The sequence below is a fragment of the Ranitomeya imitator genome, chromosome 2 (genome assembly GCF_032444005.1).
Source record: "Ranitomeya imitator isolate aRanImi1 chromosome 2, aRanImi1.pri, whole genome shotgun sequence".
NCBI lineage: Eukaryota > Metazoa > Chordata > Amphibia > Anura > Dendrobatidae > Ranitomeya > Ranitomeya imitator.
Genome location: NC_091283.1, coordinates 628076233 through 628094841, shown reverse-complemented (window position 1 = coordinate 628094841; position 18609 = coordinate 628076233). Strand labels below are relative to the sequence as shown.

General features: G+C 46.5%; 1 protein-coding gene across 1 annotated transcript in view; it reads left to right on the top strand.

Annotated features, from left to right (window-relative positions):
* Window positions 1-420: 420 nt before the first annotated feature.
* The window catches only part of PYCR1 (pyrroline-5-carboxylate reductase 1), a 19285-nt gene continuing 1096 nt past the window's right edge, over window positions 421-18609 (top strand). The window contains exons 1-7 of the mRNA XM_069752544.1: window positions 421-720; window positions 3641-3765; window positions 12187-12257; window positions 14041-14220; window positions 14371-14592; window positions 16706-16798; window positions 16889-17052. Coding sequence (XP_069608645.1) covers window positions 3699-3765; window positions 12187-12257; window positions 14041-14220; window positions 14371-14592; window positions 16706-16798; window positions 16889-17052 — 797 coding nt within the window. The 5' untranslated portion in view covers window positions 421-720; window positions 3641-3698. The remainder of the gene's footprint in view (window positions 721-3640; window positions 3766-12186; window positions 12258-14040; window positions 14221-14370; window positions 14593-16705; window positions 16799-16888; window positions 17053-18609) is intronic.

Sequence of the window (18609 nt, the reverse complement as noted above, 5' to 3'; positions counted from 1 at the left end):
TAGCGAGTAATCACGATGCCTCTTAGATATATATAGATATATATGTATATAGATATATATATCGATATATATAGAGATATATATACAGATATATGTATAGATATACAGATATATAGATATATATATATATATATATATATATACACACACACAAGGGATTAATCAGTATTTAGCTTCTCTGCACTGGACCACCCCTTTAACCATAAGTTGCTGAGGTGCACAGTGCCCTAATGCCAAGCTGGCAGCCAGAGGTACAGGAGGCTTCTCACACTGTATGAGGTGGTCCTCCAGGGGCAGCTGACGGTGAGCACCAGCAAAGAGCTGCATCACGTGCTCCTATCACAGGGAACCCGCACACTCAGCCTCCTACCCGCCCCCTACTGCTCCACAAGCTGTCACTGGCTCTTTAGAGACATGGGCGGGGCTTTCTCGGACTGCTGTTATTGCTGGCACACAATAAAGGGGCCGGCCGACTTGACCTAAGCCATGCGGCGTGAGGGCGGTGCCTTGGCAATAATCAGGGGGGCGGGGCCGCGGAAACTTCCTATAGGGAATCGCTAATAGGGCGTGGCATGAATAATCTAGTGTTGAGGGCGTGGCTTCCTCTGGCACCCGGTAATTCGGTGCCGGTATTGTCCTGCAGAGTGTACAAGCCGCGGAGGAAGAGAAGGACGCGGAGCAGCTGGCGGCGGAGGCAAATTGGTGGAAGCCAGAGAGGAGGTAACGGAAAGGGAGCGGGCGCTGGGAGGACACGTGTCACGGAGTTACATCAGACACGTCACACACTGATTTCTTCCCCGTCTGGCAGTGATGCCACAGAATTGCATCATTCTTACTGCGGGTGTGTGGACCTTCTCCATACCATACCAGGCACCAAGTCAGGTCTGCACCTGTGGGGAACTACAACTCCCAGCGTGCCCTGACCTGTGCAGAATGCAGACTTGTCATTCCACATGTTGTCACCCTCTGGTGCTGAATCCAGGCACCTGTAGCTAGCTGAGACTTGTGGTTCTCCTTATTACCCTTTAGGCTACGTTCACATTTGTGTTCTGTCGGGCGCAGCCGCGGCGACGCATGCGCCCCTATATTTAACATGGGGGCGCATGGACATGCGTTTGCATGCGTTTTGGGATGCATGCGTCTTTTTTGCCGCAAGCGTTAGGGTGCAGAGGATGCAGATGCATTTTTTTTGCATCCAAAATCCGGCAAAAAAAGGACGCATGCGTCGCAAAACTATGCGTTTTGCATGCGTTCTTGTTTGCGTTGTGCGTTGCATCGCTGACGCAGCCCCCCCGCACAATGCAAATGTGAACGTAACCTTAGTAGGACTACACACTGTCACCTGACGCAAGGACCACCGCCACGCTGTGACGTCACGTGTTGATTACACAGCTGGAGCCCACCCTGGTGGACCCTCATAGCCAGGCGGCCCCTCACTGCTGCACTACTGTAGTTACAATACGAGTGTCCAGCTGCAGGATGTATGGGCGACCTGGGGATAGCGCCTGGGGGGCACGCAGGGTCTTCTGCTGGGGACAGGACATGGCTGCCGCTTCCCCGGCGCTCATCGAGGCCGCGGTCACATGAGCCAATACTCTCTTGTGGGAGAGAATCGGGTCAATTACGCCAATGACACCAGGATCAAACTGTGAGCCGATTCTCTCCCATGAATGGCAGCACAGGTGCGGAGAAGATGGAGAGCAACATTTCTCCATTGTCTCTGTGCGAGTACATCGGACTGCACTCTGATGACATCCGAGTGCAGTCAGAGTTTTCACTCGCACCCATAGACTTGAATGGGCGAGTGAAATCCGATCATCAATGTGCATAACATTCATCCGAGTGCTATCCGATTTATTCTGGGATTGCACTTGGCCTTGTTCTACTGGTGTGAGCGAGCCCTAACTGCAATTTCCGTCCTGCTCCCAAGTGATACAGCGCACCCAGAGAGCATCTTGGCGCCCCTGGCCTCCATTTCTCTTAATACTGGTATGCACACTAATGGCCCAGTGTCTCGTACCACCACGAATTACAGAACTGTGCCAAAGGTTTAGGCAGCCGTGAAAAACAACCTTTATTCCTCCCAGCAACGTTCCAGTTTGTCACCGTGGTGACATCGGCACTGGTTCAGTCACCGCTCTGTATGGTGGCTGTATCTGCGCCCCTGCACTGGGGCTTGGGGCACAGTTATAGACCATGCCGATGCCCCCGTACATGTAGGATAAGTATCGGCCTGTATTTCTCAGCATTGAGGCCACCAAGAAATGGCCAACATTGAGGACCATGGATGCAGTGGGTGGCCAAACTTGGTGCCACAGATAAGACAGGTCATAATTACATCCCTTTAAATTGGATGCTGTCCAGCAGTGCCATCAGCTCAGAAGTAGCAGCCACCCTGGGACCCAGCTACACCCCTGTACTGTTCGGAGAAGTCTGTCCAGAAGAGGTCTTCATGGAAGAATTGTGGGTAAAATCCAAGAAACAAGGGCAAGAAACTCAACTATGCACGAAAACATAAAAACTGGATGCAGAAAATTGGTCGTCAGGAGCGCTGCACTGATCGGTCACTATGTGCAATATTTTGGATGGAATAGAAGGTCTGGAGAGCACTATAGTAATGAATCTGCAGGCAACAGTAAAGCATGGTGGAGGCCCCTAGCAAGTTTTGGGCTAATTGAGTCCTTACCCACAGCACTGGGGTCAAATTACGCGATCGCTAAGGTTCCAACCTCTTGGGGACTCCGAGTGATCATGAGAACGGGGCGTTGGTGATGGGCATGCTTGGCTGCCGCTTATTCATGGTCTATGGGACTACTAAAGACAGAGTAAAGCAGGCGCCGGGCACGGTCCGAGAGGCCCGGCGCCTGCGCACTGCAGGACTTTGCTCTGCCGTCAACAGGGAAATCAGTACGCCTGCGCCGGAGCCGCGACAGGAAGCAAAGAGGAGGACGTCATCGTATGAAGATAGGAGGCGCCTGACCGCAGCGGGACCGCCCCTTGGTGAGTATAATCAAACTTGTTTTTCTCATCTTTCAGGATACATGGGGGGCTTATCTACAGCATTACAGAATGCATTCCAGAATGCCGTAGATAAGCCCCTGATGGCGGGGCTGCAGCTTATAGGCGAACTTTTGGGGTGACAGCCTGGTTCCCTTTAAGAGACCTTGTCACATGTTACTTTAGTGTCTCCTGGACTAAGATCCCCATATGAAATGCTTGTATTGCTACATTCCTCTCCTATTTCTCTACCTGGTGTTTTCATCAGCAGTATAGGTAAGGATTCAAGTTGTTAAAGCGAATAAGTTCTATATTAAAAGTAAGAGAAATACTAAGACCTTTATCTTATGACTTATAAACATGGATCAACACTTAGAAAAAGGCCTTAAGAGCAGTGTGGACTGCGGGCGGTCTTTTAGGTGTGAGGTGGTCTTGGACCGCAGTTGCCACCCAGTAAATGACTGTGTCTGCGGTTTCCATTGCAAATGGATGGCAAGTGCTTGGTGTGCCAGCCTGTCCATGCTGCAGGTCCGGGGCAGGTGTGCAGTGCCAGGCTGTTCAGTGGGCAGGCGGCCTGTCTGGGATGTGTATATATATTATTGCAGCATGACTGCTAATCACATATTACATGTCCACTTTGCAGGCTCTAGTCTATACCCGCTGACTTTGTGACCACGGTATTTATCGTACAAAGGATCATCATGAGTGTGGGGTTCATCGGCGCTGGACAGCTGACCTATGCCCTAGTCAGGGGCTTCACTGCAGCAGGTATATACAATTCATCTATTTATTTTCTGAGATTGCAAGATATTTGCTTAACATTCAGTTTCTACACATACCTTATATAGAAAGAAAACAAATATAGATCAAGGTTTCAGTGTCACAAAGTAGTTGTACAGGAAAGGAAGCTTGTTACATACAGACCGTGGACTCCAAAGGGCACAATTGAAAGAGAGAGTTGAGGAGTGCAAATAATATTAATAAGGTTAGTATGGTTTTGATATGAGGAAGGGTATCGGTTGGGGGATGGTGGACCAGGGTTGGGGGAGATTTCCCCCGAAATCAGTAGGAGTAAGAAGATAAAAAGCAAGTAGTTTTTGGAAGTGTATGAATTTATTTTGTGCAGTGTGTTTGGGCAAGATGGGCTGAGATTTTTCAGGAAGGTGAGAAGTGCATGGAAGCTGTACATGGGAGAGGGAAGGAGAGAGGAGCTGATGGATATGAGTCGTAATGGAGGGGGATTGGGCGGTGAATGTGGATGGCAAGGGTAAATAGGAGGATAGGAATAAAGCACATGGATAAAGGGGAGAGCAGAGTGTGGGTTACCTGACTCCTGCCCTGACTAACTGCCATGGAATAACTGCCCTTTAACTTGATGCTTAGCTAATGCGATGCTTTGCTGAATGCGTGCGACCCCTAAGAATTCATCTAAATTTATAGGCCCCCAGTGCAGGGAGAGGAGAGCGGGATTATGGGAGCTGGTTAGTTATAAATTAGGGACAGCTGCTCAACATGTCCTGGTGTGGAGAAGGTGATCAAAGACGCCGTCCTGATTACATCTCTATATTATAGCACCTCTGCTGAGATAACATCTACAGAGATCCCCCCTGGAGCTACAACAGTAAAGGCCCCTTCACATTAAGCGACGCTGCAGCGATACCGACAACGATCCGGATCGCTGCAGCGTCGCTGTTTGGTCGCTGGAGAGCTGTCACACAGACAGCTCTCCAGCGACCAACGATGCCGGTAACCAGGGTAAACATCGGGTTACTAAGCGCAGGGCCGCGCTTAGTAACCCGATGTTTACCCTGGTTACCATCCTAAAAGTAAAAAAAACAAACGCTTCATACTTACCTTCCGCTGTTTGTCCTCGGCGCTGTGCTTTCCGGCCGCTGTGCTCACAGTGAGTGCAGGAAAGCACAGCGCCGGAGGACAGACAGCGGAAGGTAAGTATGTAGCATTTGTTTTATTTACTTTTAGGATGGTAACCAGGGTAAACATCGGGTTACTAAGCGCGGCCCTGCGCTTAGTAACCCGATGTTTACCCTGGTTACCAGTGAAGACATCGCTGAATCGGTGTCACACACGCCGATTCAGCGATGTCAGCGGGAGAGCCAGCGACCAAATAAAGTGCTGGCCTTCTAGCCCCGACCAACGACATCACAGCAGGATTCTGATCGCTGCTGCGTGTCAAACTAAACGATATCGCTAGCGAGGACGCTGCAACGTCACGGATCGCTAGCGATATCGTTTAGTGTGAAGGTACCTTAAGTACTGGGAGCCATATAACTGATGAATTCTAGCAAAGGATTTGAATGACGATTACCATTCATTCTGCTTGCTGAGAGTCATTTGCTCGAGTCTACACTTTGCTCTACGACTGGTGCACACATCTGCTCTGTACTAATCTGTACGGCCATCAGTGGCCCTGTGTGAGGACTTGTTTGGTTCGCATGCCAAGCTGTATTATTATTTATTTATTTTTATTGGTACCATTTTACACTGCTATTGGTATTTGCTGGCTGTATAGTACAACCATCTCCTACCCTCTAAGGAGCAGGCTTGGTTTCTAGGGCCAGTTCTTACAACCGGTCCATCCGTTGTACATGTGCTATTACATCCTTCTTACACCTCCCTTTTTTTTTTTCTTAACTGAAATAGATTTTTATTAAGTATAAAATCACAATAAACATTGTACAACAATACAGGGATTTTGAAAAGACCTCCCCCCCGCGCAATATATCCCAACATTACCAACCCCCCCGGCCTTTTTTCCCCATTTAAGGTACCTTCACACTAAACGATATCGCTAGCGATCCGTGACGTTGCAGCGTCCTGGCTAGCGATATTGTTCAGCTTGACCGGCAGCAGCGATCAGAATCCTGCTGTGATGTCGTTGGTCGGGGCTAGAAGGCCAGAACTTTATTTGGTCGCAGGGCCGCGCTTAGTAACCCGATGTTTACCCTGGTTACCATCCTAAAAGTAAAAAAAACAAACAGTACATACTTACCTAACGCTGTCTGTCCTCCAGCGCTGTGCTCTGCTCTCCTCCTGTACTGGCTGTGAGCACAGCGGCCGGAAAGCAGAGCGGTGACGTCACCGCTCTGCTTTCCGGCTGGCCGGTGCTCACAGCCAGTGCAGAGAAGCACAGCGCCGGGGACAGACAGCGGAAGGTAAGTATGAAGTGTTTGTTTTTTTTACTTTTAGGATGGTAACCAGGGTAAACATCGGGTTACTAAGCGCGGCCCTGCGCTTAGTAACCCGATGTTTACCCTGGTTACCGGCATAGTTGGTCGCTGGAGAGCGGTCTGTGTGACAGCTCTCCAGCGACCAAACAGCGACGCTGCAGCGATCCGGATCGTTGTCTGGATCACTGCAGCGTCGTTTAGTGTGACTGTACCTTTAGACAGCTCACCCTCTTCCCTTAGCATATCTTATACCGGCATATACTTTAGTATTATGTGATGAATCCTACTGTCCCCTTATAAACAAACATCCCAACAGGAAAAAACTTCCCAGAACGTTCTTCCCTCATCCCTCCCCTACCCCAATTCCAGCCAAGGTGTCCATAGTTTATCATAAAACTCCACATTCCCTCTTTTCTGGTAACCCCCTTTTTTAGAGTAATAACATGTTTCACATATTGATGGTATTCTCCTCTCGAAGGTGGATCTTCTTTTATCCAGTTTCTTGCTGTGACCTTCCGAGCCATGTACAATAGTCTAGCAATTGCCATCTTCAACTTATCTACTCTTATCTCCTCTACATATCCCAACAAACACACCATCGGTTCCCTTGGGACCACGCATCCATAAGCCCCCTCTATTCGACTGATAATCACCAATCCGAACGCTGCCAACCTCTGACACGTCCAGAGCATGTGAAGCAGTCCAGCTAGAGGCGTATCTAGGGTTTCTGGCACCCGGGGCAAGAATTCAGTTTGGCGCCCCCCAGAACATATGCGATTTTCACACTTAGTCATGTACCGACGAGCTGCTCTCCCTAATGCTCTCAATGATCAGTGAAAAACTGAGAGAAGCAGGAAGAGAAGCTCGTTGTCACAGGACCATAAGTATGAAAGTCACATATGAGTGAAGTGTCCAGGTGACAACTACTGGAACCTGCAGAGCTGAATCCTGACATTGCAGGCTTCTGAATTCTCACAACTCATGCACTGCACACTTTTAGGATTCTCCCTTGCCGGTGGACAGTCATGTCAGCACAAGCATGCGATTTGTTTACTTCTGATCACATTCCGACTAGACGTGCCCGGCCTCGCTCAGTTCATTTTCATTGAGTGAGGCCACACATGTCTAGTCAGCACGTGACCGCATGTATGTAAAACGCCAGCACGAGAGAATCCTGACAGCGTGCAGTGCGCACTGTGAGAAGTCAGATGTCTGCAGTCACAAAGAATGACTGCAGACTCATCACAAACCTGGACATCCCCTTTAATGCTCCTAACATAAATAAAAACATGAGTTAGTCAGTATCACAAATAACATTTACATCCAGGTACCTTATAGATGATGTTGTCTCTGGAGTCGTTCTTCTTCTTTTCTTCATCTTGTCCAGATCCCATGATGCGTTTTCTCATCCACAGCCGTCTCTGCAGACCTCCATCTTCTCCGCTCTTTTTTGCAGAAAATCTTCACATGATGCCCTTAAAGATAGAAGTGTCATTATAATGCTCCTGAATAAAAATTGCCCCTCACTATATTGTCTGCATATAATATGACCCCCACATTGTCCCTCTTATGGTACATGCTCTTTACACGGACCTCTCCTTTCCATACCGGCCCCCATTTTCACACTGTCCTCTCACACTGTGTCCCCCTTATAGGGCCCAGTATTTATACTGTACTCTATCATCACACTCCCCCTTCCTGGTATACTGTCCCCTCCTGGCTGTGCCCTTACACTGTCCCCTCATGCCACTCATGCACACATCCCAACACCCTCACTCCCCGTACTCTGGCCACATACGTTTTTCACATCACTACTCATACTGTGTCTGCATACATTCCCCCGTTTGCTCCCCAAACTGTCTGCACCCATCCCCCATTCCCTGGTACTGTTTCCTCATACATGCCCCCCATTCCCCTGTACGGTCTCCTCATACATGCCCCCATCTCTTGCTCTTCATTTTGTGTCTTCAAATCTCCCCACACATTAAATCGCCCCATCCCCACTCCAAATATCACCCCACACATTAAATACCCCATCCTCACTCCAAATCCCCCCATACATTAACCCCTCTGTGACCTTAGACGTACTATCCCGTCGAGGTGCCCTGGGCTTATCTGACCCTGGACGGGATAGTACGTCATAGCGATCGGCAGCGTTCACGGGGGGAGCGCCGCCGATCGCGGCCGGGTGTCAGCTGCTTATCGCAGCTGACATCCGGCACATTAACCGCACATTAACCGGCACATTAACCCCTGGCACACCGCGATCAAAGATGATCGCGATGTGCCGGCGGTGCAGGGAGGGGGCTCCCTGCGGGCTTCCCTGAGACCCCCGCAGCAACGCGATGTGATCACGTTGCTCCGGGGGTCTCCTACCTCCCTCCCTGCTCTAGCCCTGGATCCAAGATGGCCGCGGATCCGGGTCCTGCAGGGAGGGAGGTGGCTTCACAGAGCCTGCTCAGAGCAGGCACTGTGAAGCCTGCAGCGCTGCATGTCAGATCAGTGCTGTGCAAACTGTCAGATCACTGATCTGTATTGTCCCCCCCGGGGACAAAGTAAAAAAGTTAAAAAAAAATTTTCCAAATGTGTAAAAAAAAAAAAAAATTAAAAAAAAATATTCCAAAATAATGAAAAAAAAATATATATTATTCCCATAAATACATTTCTTCATCTAAATAAAAAAAAAAAACCAATAAAAGTGCACATATTTAGTATCGCCGCATCCGTAACGACCCGACCTATAAAACTGGCCCACTAGTTAACCCCTTCAGTAAACACCGTAAGAAAAAAAAAAAAAAAAAACTAGGCAAAAAACAACGCTTTATCATCATACCGCCGAACAAAAAGTGGAATAACACGCGATCAAAAAGACAGATATAAATAACCATGGTACCGCTGAAAACGTCATCTTGTCCCACAAAAAACGAGCCGCCATACAGCATAATCAGCAAAAAAATAAAAAAGTTATAGTCCTGAGAATAAAGTGATGCCAAAATAATTATTTTTTCTGTAAAATAGTTTTTATCGTATAAAAGCGCCAAAACATAAAAAAAATGATATAAATGAGGTGTCGCTGTAATCGTACTGACCCGAAGAATAAAACTGCTTTATCAATTTTACCAAACGCGGAACGGTATAAACGCCTCCCCCAATAGAAATTCATGAATAGCTGGTTTTTGGTCATTCTTCCTCACAAAAATCGGAATAAAAAGCGATCAAAAAATGTCACGTGCCCGAAAATGTTTTCAATAAAAACGTCAACTCGTCCCGCAAAAAACAAGACCTCACATGACTCTGGACCAAAATATGGAAAAATTATAGCTCTCAAAATGTGGTATTGCAAAAAATATTTTTTGCAATAAAAAGCGTCTTTCAGTGTGTGACGGCTGCCAATCATAAAAATCCGCTAAAAAACTCACTATAAAAGTAAATCAAACCCCCCTTCATCACCCCCTTAGTTAGGGAAAAATAAAAAAAATGTATTTATTTCCATTTTCCCATTAGGGCTAGGGTTAGGGCTAGGGTTAGGATTAGGGCTAGGGTTAGGGCTAGGATTAGGGCTAGGGTTAGGGCTAGGGCTACAGTTAGGGTTCGGGTTGGGGCTAAAGTTAGGGTTAGGGTTTAGATTACATTTACGGTTGGGAATAGGGTTGGGATTAGGGTTAGGGGTGTGTCAGGGTTAGAGGTGTGGTTAGGGTTACCGTTGGAGTTAGGGTTAGGGGTGTGTTTAGATTAGGGTTTCAGTTATAATTGGGGGGTTTCCACTGTTTCGGCACATCAGGGGCTCTCCAAACACGACATGGCGTCCGATCTCAATTCCAGCCAATTCTGCGTTGAAAAAGTAAAACAGTGCTCCTTCCCTTCCGAGCTCTCCCGTGTGCCCAAACAGGGGTTTACCCCAACATATGGGGTATCAGCGTACTCAGGACAAATAGGACAACAACTTTTGTGGTCCAATTTCTCCTGTTACCCTTGGGAAAATACAAAACTGGGGGCTAAAAAATAATTTTTGTGGGAAAAAAATTTTGTTTTATTTTTATGGCTCTGCATTATAAACTTCTGTGAAGCCCTTGGTGGGTCAAAGTGCTCACCACACCTCTAGATAAGTTCCTTAGGGGGTCTACTTTCCAAAATGGTGTCACTTGTGGGGGGTTTCAATGTTTAGGCACATCAGTGGCTCTCCAAACGCAACATGGCGTCCCATCTCAATTCCTGTCAATTTTGCATTGAAAAGTCAAACGGCGCTCCTTCCCTTCCGAGCTCTCCCATGCGCCCAAACAGTGGTTTACTGCCACATATGGGGTATCAGCGTACTCAGGACAAATTGGACAACAACTTTTGGGGTCCATTTTCTCCTGTTACCCTTGGTAAAATAAAACAAATTGGAGCTGAAGTAAATTTTTTGTGTAAAAAAAGTTAAATGTTCATTTTTATTTAAACATTCCAAAAATTCCTATTAAACACCTGAAGGGTTAATAAACTTCTTGAATGTGGTTTTGAGCACCTTGAGGGGTGCAGTTTTTAGAATGGTGTCACACTTGGGTATTTTCTATCATATAGACCCCTCAAAATGACTTCAAATGAGATGTGGTCCCTAAAAAAAAAATGGTGTTGTAAAAATGAGAAATTGCTGGTCAACTTTTAACCCTTATAAAATTTGGTTCCAAAATTGTGCTGATGTAAAGGAGACATGTGGGAAATGTTACTTATTAAGTATTTTGTGTGACATATCTCTGTGATTTAATTGCATAAAAATTCAAAGTTTGAAAATTGCGAAATTTTCAAAATTTTCGCCAAAGTTCCGTTTTTTTCACAAATAAACGCAGGTACTATCAAATAAATTTTACCACTATCATGAAGTACAATATGTCACGAGAAAACAATGTCAGAATCACCAGGATCCGTTGAAGCGTTCCAGAGTTATAACCTCATAAAGGGACAGTGGTCAGAATTGTAAAAATTGGCCTGGTCATTGACGTGCAAACCACCCTTGGGGGTAAAGGGGTTAAACACCCCCATCCCCATGACACATCTGCCCCCACACACATTCAATCCCCCATTTCCACTCCAATTCTCCCCACAATAAATCCCCCCATCTCCACTCATATTAAATCTCCCCCATCCAATAATAAATCCCACCTTCCCCACTCACATTAACCCCCCCCCCCACAATATATCCCCATTCCCACTCACATTAAATACCCCACCCCTGCACCTTCGCTGTCTTCAGCTCCACTGGAGCACTTACCACCGATCTGCGTCTCTGACTCTGCTCTGCAGCGCGGGCGAGTGACGTCAGCAGCGTGATCACATGACCTGATAACGCTGCTCAGATGCAGTACAATTGAACACTGGGAGTCGGCGCGCTGCAGCTTCAGAGAACAGCTGACTCCCAGTCCGGGGGGCAGCAGAAAGCAGCGGCTGGGGGAGACAATGCAGACCACGGCTTTAGGCAGCCCGACTGCGCCCCCCTGCCGGCTGCGCCCAGGGCACATGCCCCAGCTGCCTCCCCTAGATACGCCACTGAGTCCAGCATTGTCATTCCAACACCTAGGGCACTCCGAGTCAGACCGCAATCCGGCCTTATACAAGACATCTGGAGATCTATACACTCTATGTGGGATATAAAGCTGAGACAGTCTGTACGGTTCATTCAGTGACAGTTTTGGTATCCATTCTAACACAGACATCCACGTTTCATCCTCTAAATGGCCCAATTCTTTCTCATTTAGTCCTAGCGCCAATCGGGAAACCCAGTAAATGAGTATGTAGTAGGTCTCTGTACAAGGTGGAAATAACCCCTCTCGTTACCCCCTCTCCACACACATACTCCAATGCTAAATAGCCTTGGATTTTAAAGCAGCCCCCCGTGTTCTGAGCACTAAACGCCTTCTTAAACCTCCTTACAAGTCCTGGCGATTGTACACATTCTCGTATCTGTGCTTTCTGGGTCATAGTGCTCTCATTTTACCAGTTGTGAAGATGATTTCTCTTGTTCCAGGGGTGTTGGCGGCACACAAGATCACTGCTAGCTCTCCGGATACTGATCTGCCCACCGTGTCTGGACTGAGGGTGAGACGTTCTGCTGATCTTCTGTTGAGATGACCATAAGGATAATATAGAGGAGAGCGAACCAGATACTAGTCCAATAGACAATTGTGTAGCCACACTTTATTCTGCATGACACATGGAGGAGGCTGGCCCAGGACTGCAGAAGGTGGTGAATGTGTGACCTTACACAGCAGACATCACTATGGTCACATAGACAGCTCTATATGGCAGTCCGTCACTGACTCCAGTAGACATTCCTGTAGAACAAGTATTACTAGTGAACTAACTAATGTTAAAGGGATTGTCTGTTACTCGGACCACCTCTAATTACCATTCTTCCCCAAGGAAAATAAGAACTGCCCTGGGTCTAGTAGGATTCTCTAATAGGCCGCTTCTCCCCCACCTTCATCAGAGGATGTGGGGCAGGTGGTCTGTTTTGTGAGAGTGAGGTGGCTGCTGATATCAGACCACAGAACCCAAAAATGTGCAATTTTGATGAAAAAAAACAGATGGGATGCAAGTAAGAGCACGGACCTTGCATTGTGGTCATTTATGGATGGGGCCTGTGATGGTCTCCTGACCCTGCTCGCATTATGTTGCGATCTTTATGTCTGGATGGCTTCGGCTCTTTGTCACCTAATGTGTATGTGACATTGTGTTTACTGAGCTTTCACTTGCCCCGTCTGGAGTTTGTCATATTTCCTATTTAATCCATATTTATTGGTGCAGTAAACCATATAGATAACACAGCTGTCTGGAAGCTGCAGTCATCTATGGTCAGACATCCATACAGAGCCATAATTCCTGTGTGACACATCACCACTCAGTTATATTACCACATGGAGCGAGCTGTACGCCCCAGAACGTGATAAATGTGCTAAAAATCTACAATTAATTGCTGTCACTTCATCAAATATTCCCTACATGCCGCAAAACTTTGGAGAACCTATCACCAGTTGAAAAAGTGGTCCGTTTCTCTTATTTTATTCCCGCCGCTCCCCTCAGTACTCTGGTTATTTATTTTTTTAAAGCCTTTATACAGTTCCAGAGATCTGGGCCTTCTTATTTTGGTGCTAATTTTTATGGTCTTTAACAAGGGGGAGGTGCGCACATTGTAATTAAGCAGAGCGTTACATGCCCCCAAAGAATCCCGATAACACCCCCCACCCCACTTAGAAACATATGGCACATTTTAAATATACAAAAAACTGAATACTCGGGGGAGCAGCGGGAAAAATTAAGAGCAGAAACTGGCTCGTTTTGACCTGGTGAAGGCTGCCATATACATTAAAGATGGTCGACCCCACTGATATCGGCAGGCGTGCTGTGTATGGAGGCCTCTCATCTCTTCAATAACAGGTGATCTGGTGTGTCCGATTTTGTTTTTTTTTTCTTTTCTTGGTAAAATAGGCCATTTTGTAAAGATTACGGGACTGATCAGCAGAGCAAATGCTTCTCTGTATGGAGGAGTTTGAAGAGATGGCTACTGGACAAAAGACTGTTTAGCTGTCCATTATCTATTGTGTATGTTGCCTCTCAGTCTCGCCACGTTTGCATCTATGTGTCAAGGTCTGAGCACAGATTGACGCTCGGACTACCTGCGGGTCTTCTCACTTGAACGTGGCAGCTTCGTATATCCCTATGAGCTGCCAGGAGACCCGCGGCCGGTCCATGAATCCCAGTTCATGCTCAGGTCGGGACATATGGAAGTGTGAACACGGTATGATGCTGGGAATATTACTTTGCATGTTGGTTTACATAAAATTGTTGTATGTTATATTAATGTACCTTTTTGCATTCTCAGAAAATTGGTATAAATTTCACCACTAGTAACAAAGACACAGTGAAGAACAGCGATGTCATCTTCCTGGCAGTGAAACCTCCTATCATTCCCTTTGTGCTGGATGAGATTGGCTCTGACATTGAGGATCGTCACATGGTGGTGTCCTGCGCGGCCGGTGTCACCATCAGCACTATAGAGAAGGTAACATCGATGTGTCCTATCCTACATATAGTCTGTGGCGTGTGTAATACACCATGTATAATGTGTCACTACATCAGTACTTCCCCCATATTTCCAAACCCTTATAGCCAAAGTTCTCCGCTTCCTATCTCATCCCTTGTAACTTTACAGAAACTGACCGGCTTCCATCCAGCCCCCAGAGTCATGCGCTGTATGACCAATACTCCTGTGATTGTAAGAGAAGGGGCCACAGTGTATGCCACGGGGACCCATGCAGAGGTGGAGGATGGGCAACTTCTTGAGCAGTTGATGCAGAGTGTGGGCTTTTGTACCGAGGTGGAGGAGGACCTGATTGATGCTGTTACCGGACTAAGTGGAAGTGGGCCTGCTTATGTAAGTGCACAAGTGTCTTATTCCGTACTACGTAGACCAATGTAGTGTTTATGCGGTATGGCTGACTTTCAGTGCCTCAAGAAAGAAATGGTTCCTAAAGATAAGCAGTGCCAGGGGTGTCAAGCCGCTGCTTAAAAGGTTTTTATGCAGGGCTGGCCATAGACTGAATGGTGTCCTGTGCAAAATTGCCACTGGCTCCCCCATGCCACGGTTTTTCTGAGTTTCCCCAGGACAACTGCATGTTTTCTATAGCACTGGCTCATTCAAGTAATCCACTAGAAACCATAGCCCAGACTCCTACTTGCTTCTGAGCTTCTCCTACGCACTGGGTGCTCATGTCAGCCATCAAGACGTTGTGTTGTGTGTCCACTATGTCCTGCTTCTGAACAGAGTCGGGATCTAGTTGGAGCTAAAGAGGAGACTGGATCCAATATTGTATCATTGTATAAAGCGAATAGATAACAGCCAGCCTTGGGGTGGGGGAGGGACACGCTGGGTGGTCCACCAAGCATCTTCCCAGGACAGGATATCAGGCCTGGGTCCCCTCAGACCACTTTCTGGTGACACTGTAAGGGGTGGGTAATTACACAGTAATATAATAGTTATCACATTGTGTATATACATCACATATACGAACACTTTTTAGTTCGGGAACTTGGGTAGAACTGCTCAGGAACCTTTAAACTTCACCAATAAAGAATTAGTATCTTCCTGGAAATATATAACACTACAAACATTGAGGGATTCACTCTCTGGTAGACCTTGGGTAACGTTCACACAGGCAATGCCGTTTTGGTCCAAACACGTGGAGTTTTTATTGCTTTCCACAGGGTGCACCAAAGCAAACTCCTAAACATAAATCCCTAGCCTTGTCCAGGCGCCAACTAAACAGAACAAACCCTGGCTACTCATACAAGGCTGAGCTAGCCCCTGCTCGGTCACACAAAATAGCTATTGTCCATAACCACTGATACTTGTGGTTCCCTGTACACGGCCTGTGCAGACTCTTCTCATGGAGGGGTTCTGGCTTCTCTTCAGCTCCAAGCCACCTCCAGTCTTCCCTGAGGTAACTGACTAAGATGAACGCCTAGCCTGTTTATCTGCATGGCCTGCCAGGTGCACTAATCAAACCCTCGCCTACCTGGCATTGCTAATATACACAATATAACATACACATATACAGATCCCTCCAGACAGAAGAGAGATTACAGCTCCAAGCACATCCCCTATGTAATTCATGGGTGCTAATGGTCCAAAGAAATCAAAAGCAAGAAGATGTGGACCAAGATACCTACACAAACCAATAAAAATATAAATATAATCTTTATTTAATACAATTTCTCTATGGAATACCTCCTTTTCTCATCATTTATATAGTTCGGTAGTTCAACTCACTTGGTGGTACACAGAGGTAGAAAACTGGAACACTGTCTCTTTAAATCTTCAGTTGGTTTTATTATAGTGCAGCATAAACCAACAAGAAGGGGAAAGTAAAAAGTCCTTCAGGCAAAAACAGGAAAACAACAAAGAAAATGTTATAACCGAGTCCATACGTTTGCAGCAACACGGGTTCAATCTTTACTCCTCAGGACACAAACCACTGAAGAGCCCTCTCCAGTCTTGCTGAACCCAGACTGCCCCTTGAGCCATTTAAGCCCCAGATCATGTGACTCCTTCATCATGTGTCTGAACACATGACTGTGGTATCACACAGGTCCTGTCAGCAAACAGCGGTGTCGGCTCTGCAGGTGGAGATAAGGTGGACACCCTCCCACCAACCCTATGGATGTCCACATAAAAACCAGCCCATTTATGCAACTTAACTAAATCCTCACAACACTTAATGTACTGGAGGAAAATACTCTGGGTTTTACGTCACTAACTCCATGAAGCGTAGTGACGCATATCTCCCCTCCAGCACTCTACCAGTGACTGTGTCACAATTGCAGTCAGTTAAAGGAACACTAAAATGAAAGTTAATGGTCAAATCCGTCATGGAGTACGTGGCTAGCTGGTCCTACAGTTGGGCTTCAAGAAATTGCATGAAAAAGTGGAGACATGGGACTGTTGTCTGTAACCATTGAATGGACATGTATGATTTGCTTTTCTTCAGGCCTTCACAGCTCTCGATGCACTTGCAGATGGAGGGGTAAAGATGGGCCTTCCCAGGCGGCTCGCAGTTCGTCTCGGAGCTCAGGCCATGCTGGTAAGTCGTGAGGACTTCTGTCCTCTGCTGCTACTTGTTCAGCCTCTTCTGTAATAAAGGTAAATGTATTAGTGATTTCATCTTAATCAGGGAGCAGCAAAAATGCTCTTGGAATCGGAGCAACATCCAGGACAGCTGAAGGACAATGTCTGCTCACCAGGGGGCGCTACCATTCATGCGCTGCACTTTTTGGAGAGTGGTGGATTCCGTTCTCTTCTCATTAATGCTGTGGAAGCATCTTGTATCAGGACCAGGTAAGCATCCAGCCATCAATGTATTACATGCTAGCGTACGTGTAGGATTTTTCCATTCACTGGCGTAAGATGGACCAAATTTATTAACCGGCTCCATTTAAGGAACTTGGTGCATTTTTCAGCTGTCGTGTGCTACTGGAAGAAATGGTCTCCAGTCATTGTCTGTTGTAATGTCTGCCATATTTTTGGCATAATTTATCATGAATTTGTTGGCTGTGTCTTTTTGGCTAAGCTCTGGCCTTTTTCCCTAAAGTGGGAGGGACTGCCAAAAGTCACAAATATAAATTGCTGAAAATTTCAAGCCGTTGTAGGCCATAATACTGATTGGTCATAGTTGATAACATTAGAGAAGTTGTCTGCAGTACAGCCTCTGTCCATATGCCTGCAGTAACTCTATGCAGTGCGCAAGCTGTGAGGATTACCGGGTGCAGAGAACGGGATTTGCATACTTCCGGACACATTCCGACTAGACGTGTCCGGCCTCACTCAATACATTTGTATTGTCTAGTTGGCATGTGACCACATTATGCAAATCACATACTTGGGGTCACGATCCCAGCAACTTGGGGTGACTGCAGACTTGGGAATCCTCACAGCGAGCGCACTGTGAGGATTTACAAGTCTGCAGTTACGCGAAGGTTGAACAACTTCTAATGATAGTTTCAAAGTTAGAACACCCCTGTAAACAGCAGGGAGAGCAGGGCCTGTCCGGTTTGATGACAACAGTAATAAAGCTTGCAGTGCCATTTTCGCCATCTAAATGACAAAACCAATTCTAAGGCAATGGAGTATGTTGGTCTTTTTTGGTACTTTTGTCATATGGGTATTCTGATCGTGTAAAGTGACGGCCTATTGCTAGAGGTTTCCCTACATGGTGTGCAGAGATCTGGAGCACAACCCTATTTATAGAGTAACTGTTGATTTGATTTATTTATTTTTTCACTACTCATACACTTGGAAATAAGAAACTTTGTAATATATATTATATATGTAATATATGTATTATATATATATATATACCTTCTCTTCCGTGACTGATCTCTAATTATCAATTCACTGGTAATATCCGTCTTCTGTGAAAATAGTTTTCCATTACAGAGACAGATGACAGTTGGTGCTCATAAAGTTCTATGCAGGACCTTAATTGTCACGTCATGAGAACTCTCAGTAGAATGTCAGTGTCCGCTTCTAGTTCTTCCCTCGTCCCCATAGAATTTTAACCCCTTTACTATATATATATATATATATATTCGTGTTTTCTCCTTTGGTGCGGGCTCCGGCGCTGAGCCCGCATCTTTTCTGGCACATGACTAACAGCCGAGGATGGAATCTCAATCCAACCGCGGCTGTTAGCGTGTTAATTGCTGCGGTGAAATCTCTGCCGCACGATCGCGGGGCGCTGATGCTTTAGCATGACAACCTGGCGTCTGCAGGAGACTCCCATAGTTGTCATTGCGGATCTGCTATGAGTGCCGTCCCATGGTCGTCATTCCTAGCAGATGATCACAGCTTCAAGTTTCCTAAGGAGGCTATTGAAACAAGTAAAAAAAAATAAAT